Genomic DNA, 9,302 nt, shown 5'->3' with positions numbered 1-9,302 from the left:
TTCAACATAGAACAAAACAAAACGTTAGAAATTAAACAAAATGTAAGTTTAATCAAATGAAAAAAAAAAAAAACATTAAAACAAAAAAAAAAAGATTTTCTAACATTTGCCGTATTCCGCATCACTTCAAATTATGAACGGCAAGGTTGGTCGTTTGTGTACATTTTATTTCAACAATATTTGCATTACTTACTAATTCTCAATTCCTTTCCTTTCTTTTTTTTATTTATTTACTTATATTTTTTTTTTTTTTGTATATATATATTTTTTTCTTCTTTTACACATTAAAGCTTTTTATTTGACAAAAAGGAGAAACGTTTTAAGCGTTGCAGCGCACGGATGTCAAACATTTTTTCAAAAATATGCAAACCCTAAGAAAGAAAACCAGCCCCTGTAAATGTAAGTAAATATGTACATTTAGGAGAAATTTAGGAAAAATTTTTAGATATAAATTATAATAAAAATTGATATAACTGTAACATACTTTACAAAGTTAAGATTATTATGATTATTATTATTATTATTATTATTATTGTGGACAGAGTTAGATAGCAGCGCATTATTTCGCACTTCGGTAAAGATAGGTAATGGATTGCACAAGTACCGCATATGTTTTCCCAAATTTTCAAACATACCTTTTATTTTATTAAAAATTAGTAAAATTCTTTATTAAATTTCACAACATAACAATAAGTTTGCATTGATCATTTCCCGTAAAGCTTTTTATTGCAATTTTTCGCCACAGCTTTCTCTGTAAAATATTACTGTTATTACTATTATTATGATTATTATTAAGATTATAATTAATTTAACCAAAGAACTGAATTCAAAGGCTAAAGTCTTAAAGCACTGGCCCCTGAAGCTGTCGGCTCTATTGAAAATTCTACCTTACTGCAGATTTAAATCCACGACGTTTGAATTATTAGTGGAGATTCTTAGCCTACTCCGGCCACTCAGGCGGATCTCTCTTTGAAAAAATGTCTATGATTTTGTAAGAACGAAAGTACGATAGATGTCCGATGAAAATATATTTCAACTTAAGGTATCTTGTGATTATTGAAATTGGTTTCCCTTCTTGTCATCACAGCTTTTCCTGAACTGCGTTTGTAACTGTCACAATTTTCAAAAACTCACTAGCACAATGAATCGAGCTATCATTATTATAGTGTATAAATCGCGATATAACATTTGTTCAGAAAGGATCGTTCAGATATTGATCGGATTCTTTTGTTGTTCGTTTTTCTCGTTCATTTATGCAAAAAAGTTAGTGTAGGGTAATATGTCTTCGAAGTCTTGCTAGACTTCGTTGATACTTGCTCGCCACCTTACCTCTTGCTGGTCTCTGATCCGACAGGAAAATGTTAAGATTATAATTGGTGCAAAATCTTGTTATAAATTGCAAAAAACTTCTGAGGCGCAACGATATGATATAGAATTCCAAATAGACTTCTATGTCCTTTTAATCCATGTTCGTCCGCGGCAATTAATGATTTGCCTAAAAAAATCAAAATATTTCTTAATACTTACTTAATGTGTTTTTATTAGAATAACAATAAACTAAATACTATAAAAAAGAATAAAATTTTGATCCAGTGACCTAAATTGAATGAATTTCATTCATTTATTTTAATGCAAAGTTTACAGTTCCATACCTTTGCCTCTCTCTCCTAAGAATCGCAGATTTTTTTTTTGGATATGCTAACAAAATTATCATAGACGTAACGATGTGATATGATAGAAGATGGAAAGTCACTTTCTAGTTACTTAACAAAGTTTTGCAAAATTCTTAAGAAACTTTAGCTTTTGTTCTTTGTGAAAATTTCATCCATTTCTTGCTCTCTCTCCATTATGTTCTAATTTCAAAAGCAGCACTTAAAGCGAGTGTCAAGTCTTTTTTGTTAAAGGGATATATGACATGACACTGTGACCTACTTTTTGAATTTGTGAATATTTTTAACGTTAGATAGCAGAGCGCATCCAAAACTTCTCGTTATAGAGCGAGCAAGCTTCAAATCGCACCTAATTTACAAGCATTACTTACAACTTTAATTATGTTTTCGAATTTAAAAATACAATCATTTTTAGTATTGAATATTTATGCAGCGTTATTGCGTTGCGTGTACTTCTTTCGGAAAATTTATAAAATCATAGTTAAATTTATTTTTATTACACATATTCTACTTATCGCGGATCTTTTTTGAACGCGAACTTGAACTTAATTACTCAGAATAGAATCTTGAGAGCATCGAGGAGAGTTAAGGTCTACTAACTCTTTCAATATCTAGCAGTTATATATGAACCGGTAAAAACTACTACTACTACTCCGACACTATAGAAGAGCAACGATATATAAAAAGCCGTTTCTCTTATTTCGCGAGATCATATCTACAATCCGTAGTACAAATATATACAAATTTTCATACAGAGATGTAATAAAAATTAATAATAAGAGAACTATTTTACGGCGCGTATTTTGTGAAATATATTTCTAGAAAGTATGTACTAGTAGTGAATGAATTGAATATATCCACAAATAATTGTGAAAATAAAATATTTTTATTTATTTGCTTCTATTATTCATTCATTCGTCTCATTTAAATCATAAAAATCAGATGCAAATAAATAAACAATTTAAAGGCTGGCATATTTTACTCCTAAACATATATATTTCTTATTCATATTTTTTAGTACATTGCTCTTTTCTCACATCGATAAGATTTCTCTTATTCTCAATTAAATCAGTGTTTATTATGCACTCCCGCAGCTGGTGGCGCAAAGATATATCAAGATATGTCGCGGATATATGCAAAAAAGGGCCTGCTTTTATTATACCAATCAATTCAGAATTAATGTTTGACTCGACTTAAGCCTGTCCGTCCGCCTGTTTGCCGTGTTTTCTTGTATTCAATTTTTGGGATATTTTGATGAAATTCGGTATACTGGCGCGTTTTGATGCAACGACGAAAGCTATTGAAAATGATTTGCAGCGGATCAATCATAAATTGTAATATCTTATTTTAGGCAATAGTTTAGCACATATATCAATATAAATTCAGAATCACATTTTGACTTGATTTAAGCTCGTCCGTCCGTCCGTCTGCCTGCGCTATCTTTTTGTGTTCAAGTTTTGAGATATTTTGAGATTTTGGGCCTATCAAAAATGATTCGACTTTGTTTATAAGACTTTTTGCCGGATTTTGGCAGTTCAGCAGGTGCAGATTTTACGCAAGCAAACAAAGGCAAAGATGTGCAACGATATGTCACAAGAAAAAAGAGAAAAAAGGAGACGATATTTATTGCAGTGTAAAAAGATAATTTGTCAAATTTAATTTCAATTCGCTTAAACACAATGACACTATTTTCGGGATGGGACCTTAACTTTGACGACATTTTATGAGACTTTGTGGGAATTGGCACGGGGCTTCGTCGGGATTTTTGCATGTACACCCGTAAATAAAACAAAAAGAAAAAAAACCCACAAGGAGAAATAAAGCCTAACCGATTTAAACTAGGAAATATATACAATATATTGATTTATAAGAAATTAACTGATAGCAATAGAGACATTTTGTTTCCAATTTTAAATATATATTTGTTTTTTGTTGTTATTGTAGTAGTGTTGCATTAGTTGCATTAGCATCGCCACCACCATGCTACTTCTTTTTAAGCCATTTTCCTTCATTCTTTATTTTATTAATCAACCAAGAAGTTAATTTGCTTTCACATTACCTATCTTATTATTGTTCCACATTTATTTATTATTATTAAGATTTATGTTGACTTCTTCAGTTTTACTCCCCAAAGCATATGGTGTTTGTAGTTTTTCTTATAAAATAATATGGCAACGTAGCTTCTCATTCTGCTTACCACTCGAACAACGAATTATACACATCGTGGTGTTTATTCTACTATTTTGAAACGTTGTTCATATTTTATGATTTTAAATTTTGTTTTATGGCCATATAAGCCACAAATCTATTGGCTTAGTCCATCTCCATTCAACATACTAAAAAAAAAAAAAAATTTTGTTTTATATAACACATTTGTTTTATATTTTATTGTCAAGCAAGGCCCACGTTGTTCATTTGATTTCCTTATTATTACTTGTCAAACGATATGGCAAATCAAGCGAACACGACAATATTATGTGTTTATTATTGGTGGCTTCAAAAGTGTATGAGCGGGGCGAGCAAAGGCCTTTTCTTGCAGTCTCGCATTTTTTTTTTTTTTTTGTTTACTTTTCACCACACGCGAAAAAAAAGTTTTAAAATGTAAACAATTATCGGTAATTGTAAAGGTTTAAAAGGGTTGTAAAAAAATTGGAAGGGTTTTATTTCGTTTTGAAAAATAACCTTCCAAGTATTCGTATCAATAGTAATCGATTAAAATTGGTAAGACTTGAAATCTTATTATATCGTTTGAGAGGTAAAAATATGTAAATCAAAATAAATGTAAACAAGCGAAATCGTGAGCGAATGCGAAATATAATGTAAGGTATAAATCAAAATTTCAAACCGTATTATGTAAAAAAGATTTAACTCTTATCTTATCATGCCTTTGAGCCTTTGAGGCTTACTTGAACTTTCAACTTAAAGTTTCGGATTATTTTCTATTCCATATTTCCCAAAAATTGTTTTTACTTCCCTTTGAAATAACATTTAACACAAAAACAAAAATGGTTGTAGTTGTGATATCCAAATTAACTTCTGTCACAAAATGTGTATTATTATGCGATGTTGTGCCTCACCGTTTCATAGTCAGAAGTAATCCCATAGCTTGAACAGGAAGAGCCGAATCGAGGACAAAATATGTTGAGGAACTGTACGTATGTGGCATTGCATTTGATAACAACTTTACGAGCCATGAACCGAACTATAGCTTAAGCAGAACTTGCAACAAAAATGTATTTTTTTCTTAAGAATTTTTTATTTTTATATAACAAACTTTGTTTCAGTTCGGCTAATAACTAATTAACGGACTATCTATTGAAGTGGAGGGTATGGATTGTAGGATATTTGTTAAGACTTGTTTGTTAGTTTATTTAAAATTTTTAATTTAATAATCCATTTTTTAGGGAACTCAGACAGTCCTCAGATAGTCATTTAATATTTTATTTGCTGCTCACCATCCTTATTTTTTTATTTATTTATTTTTTTATTTTATATAATTTGAAATCAAAACAATAACATTTTAATTTTTTACATGATTCTCATAAGCGATTAGAATTAAAATAATACAATGTAAAAATAAAATTTAAGATTTGCGTTGTTACTTCGAAATTAGTCGTCCTTATTTCTTGCTTTTGTAACATCCGTGTTTTTTTACATAAAAACTATATGCTGAAGTTAGTGAAAATTGTCAATAAATTATACCAAAATCCAAGCCTCGAAATGTCTGAAAATTTCTTTGTGAACATATTAATTACTTTTAATATATTTAACATAAATTTAAAAGGAAGCAAAAATTTTCTATACAATGGACCTGACAAGCAGACTTGCGGAAAATAGGCAATGGCACGGTAACGATTGCCATCCATCAATTCCAGGCTGTAGCATAATTGCGAAAACTTTTTCTTATATATGTTTCTATTAATTCTCTATGCCCATTATGTTTTGAATTCTTTTAATAGCTTTAAAAAAAAAAACGCGCGTTCATTAACTATTGATAATTGTGCAGCATGAGATAAATCTTGAATATAATTTTTGTGTCATATATTCAAAATCTTTTTATTTCAATTATGTCAAAACGAATTATCAATACAAAGCTTTGGACTTCTTTCCCTTTGTTTAATAAGATATATAAAAGAATAAAAATTTAATATGAATCAATAATATTCGTTATCTTAATCAATTAACCAATTAATTGTTTTGCAGAATTTATTTTGCATTGCCCTTTTGACTCGCAGGAGTGTCAAGAGAGAGGGAGAGGGAGAGAAAGCTCTAACAGAAAAATTATTTACTCGCTCGTGTTTTATTAAAGACTGAACTTCTGTTTATCAGTCAGATATTGCAAGGGTTAAAAAAGATCATCTGTGTTACAAAATCCGTTTATCCGCTCGCCTTTAAACCTTTGTTGCATTCAGCCATCAACCTCTACGATATTAAAATGATCTACAGGCAGATAAGTGGGACACTCTTATGATAAAAATTTATATGAAAATGATTCGATCCTCATCGAATGGCACATGTGAAATATGCTGTTGTTGTTTCTAAATTGTCAGTTTTGTTTATATATCGAGCAACTTAATATAAGTGAAATCGATGTAGTTTGTATAGAAATGACTAATTCAATAATATTGTCGTTTTCGGTGTTTCTTGTTATAAAGGAAAACAGAAAATTGGACTAATCTGTCATCTTTTTATTTAATACGCATAATGTACAGTCTGGCATCCCTTACTTGATTCAAAGTAAATTCGATTAATAGAGAGTTTGTTTGGTTGCTTTTTAAGTTTTTTTTTTTTGCTGCTCGTTGTTGAAAATTATCTAATACAATGAAAAACGCAAATGCAAATAAATGAATTATTCAAATTAAACGAAACAAGTGTTATATAGAAAGAAATTAATAAAAATTTGCGGAATATATTAGTGAATAAAAAGTCTATTTAGTATTTGAATTAATTAAATTAAACCCGTCGATAATAAACCCATAAATAAAAAAAAAAAACATTATAATAAATACACAAATGAACATATAAGTGTATTAATTAAAAAAAAAAAAAACAAATTAGAGAAAAATCAGTTAAATTTATATAGAGAGGCAAAGACAGGTGTGTAGTGTTATTTCCTTCTCTAAATATATATATGGATATATATATATCCATTTACAATATAGAATATATACGATTTAATTACTTTTGAGCAGTCTTTTCACGCATACACATATTTTAACTATACAATAGAGCGTAGTATACAACGTGAAGGAAAATTATTCAAAGATTACAAAAAAATTAGATGCAATTGCCTCAAATTTGTTAAAAGGCGAATTTATTCAAATACATATACATCTTATAAATACCTTCACATTCTTTTATATATGCGTACATACATACATGCCTATAGATGCTAAAAAGTATAGCTGGAAAAAGATTGCAATGAGAATTTGATCTATACAAAGTTGCTTAACAAATATTTTTCATTTTTTTAATATAAATAATTATATTAACATTATTTTGGTGTGTTTCTTATCTAACTTCACCGAGTTTCCTGCTATACTTGGCCTTGTGTAAAATCCCGTTTAACATTTTGTTGTTGTTCTACTACCTATAAAACTACATGAAGCGTGTGTCGGAAGTGTTTTATTATAAACAACAAACAATTTGAGCAAAATTATGATGAAAAAAAAGCCTCTACAGCAACATATTTTGTTGCAAGTTTTGTACAGCTGAAAAAAACAATTTGCATATGGTTCGATCCCTGCTTGCGTTAAACATTATAACATTTGCCAATTTAATCCTTTTATAAAAGCTTTCAAACTTCAATTTGCTTCCTATACGTTTAATTTTTCAACATCGATATCCAATAGTTTCAATTACCATAAATACATACATATATAAACATTATTATTGTATGTGATTGATGAATTTTGCTTAGATAAAGCTGCGCTGCTTTTTCATTATCATTCCCTCTGAATCAACATAGCTCAGTCGAATAATTTGAATTTATATAACTTAACTCATAGAACAATACGGCCATGCAGTCGAGAATTTATTTATTTAACGATATAGCGAGACGTAAAAAGTGATACACCCTTAATTCCATATGCATAGCAAAGAGAAGGGATAAATACAAATAACTCGTAAATGGCAAATAAACGCTAAACAGAATAAATGCATTCGCATCGCGTATTGTTGTAGTAATGCAATACACTAAGCAAATAGAACATACAGCTTGCATTGCGCTGCTGTGTTCAGTTTTTACTTACATAAATATTGACAAAGGACAAAAATTTCTTTGTAAGCTGTCTTTTCTTTTGACCTGTAAACAATTTGAATCTTTTTTCCTATGTTACAATATGTATATATATATATATATATGTATATAATTGTAACAATAATTGGTAATATCACCAACGTATCATCGCAGTAATGCTAGCAATGCAAGCTCCATGCTCAACCATATGTAATCGCGTACAAGCAATATGACTTTGACATTTGGGTAAATGACATATGATGCACATACAGGCGGATCTAACATTTAAGTTTATGCAAATATTATTGATTTGATTCGATCAGATGTATTTTGATGTATAAGTCCACCACAAACATATCATATATTCATTACACATTCTATGCAGTACATCTATATAATTATACTCTGCACCTGTCTTGAGGGGCACAGGGTATATTAGGTTGTATGGACGTATGTAACGCGCAGAAGCGCTTAAACTAGACCCGCCTTTTATTATGCCGATCGTTCTAAGAATGTATGTGCGTCTGATGTCTGTCAATGTATATTTGTGTTCATGCTTCAGCTCGCAATTTATTAAATATATTTCGCTGAAATTTTGTACATGGACGTGTTTCGACCCAAGGACGAATGCTATCGAAAATGAAAATGGTTTGGGCCGGTTCATTTTTTCGACCACACTTACTATGCTAAATTTTGAATACGCACCAATATTTAAGAACCTCATGGGCACATACATTTTTACGGAAAGTAAGCCTTTAGTTGCAAAGACGTCTAATTTTTAATATACAGTTCCATAAGGGTACGCTTATATAGAAAAGAGGGGTGTAGCTTTTCTATTCTATGGCAAAAATAAAAATCATGTTCGACAGTGTGGTGTAGTGGTAGTTAATCGTCGGTCCAGTCCAACTATAATGCTATAATGCTTTCATTTGCATACATATGCATATGTGTTAGTTCTAGCTATCGATTCGACTTTGCTTTGTATATGAAACAATTACGGCAAACCAATCCAATTCTTAGCCCGATCCATGGTATCATTGTCCCAGCACAAATATTTCCCACTTTTCAATATTCAACGTTCTAGTCCAGAGAGGCAAATAAAGAAATGTTGGTCCGGGCGGCAAATAGCGATGAACGGGTAAACTTAACGAAGATGCATGGAAAGCTAAAACCCAAGATAATAAATTCAATGTAATCCTTAATAGGATTTAAACAGATTGTTGAACATTCCCTTTTAAGTAATCATAATTTATTTCCTTTGAGCTTAGAAATGTTAAACAGAGACGTTAAATCTCAAGTGTAAGCGTAGAAGAATGTTCTTTCAATCTTTAATTCTATTAAACTTTATTTTAATTCGTTTTGTTATGTGACTACATTCTTAACATTCCTTGCAT

The 9,302-nt window shown here is 30.1% G+C and overlaps 1 protein-coding gene across 5 annotated transcripts in view; it reads left to right on the top strand.

Moving 5' to 3' along the window:
* LOC119645018 (protein disabled) overlaps nucleotides 1-9,302 on the top strand; it is a 30,212-nt gene continuing 20,910 nt past the window's right edge. Inside the window, exons 1-2 of one of the 5 annotated variants that reach the window (XM_038044789.1) lie at nucleotides 1-42; nucleotides 291-399. In XM_038044789.1, coding sequence (XP_037900717.1) covers nucleotides 363-399 — 37 coding nt within the window. In that variant the 5' untranslated portion in view covers nucleotides 1-42; nucleotides 291-362. Of the gene's footprint in view, nucleotides 43-79; nucleotides 146-290; nucleotides 400-6,681; nucleotides 6,768-9,302 lie in introns of those variants that run through there. The other 4 variants (XM_038044790.1, XM_038044788.1, XM_038044786.1 and 1 more) reach the window with 4 other exon arrangements.

This window comes from Glossina fuscipes, unplaced genomic scaffold, assembly GCF_014805625.2.
Source record: "Glossina fuscipes isolate IAEA_lab_2018 unplaced genomic scaffold, Yale_Gfus_2 1, whole genome shotgun sequence".
NCBI classification, from domain to species: domain Eukaryota; kingdom Metazoa; phylum Arthropoda; class Insecta; order Diptera; family Glossinidae; genus Glossina; species Glossina fuscipes.
Note: the sequence above shows the minus strand (reverse complement) of the source record. Positions and strands in the feature narration are given on the sequence as shown.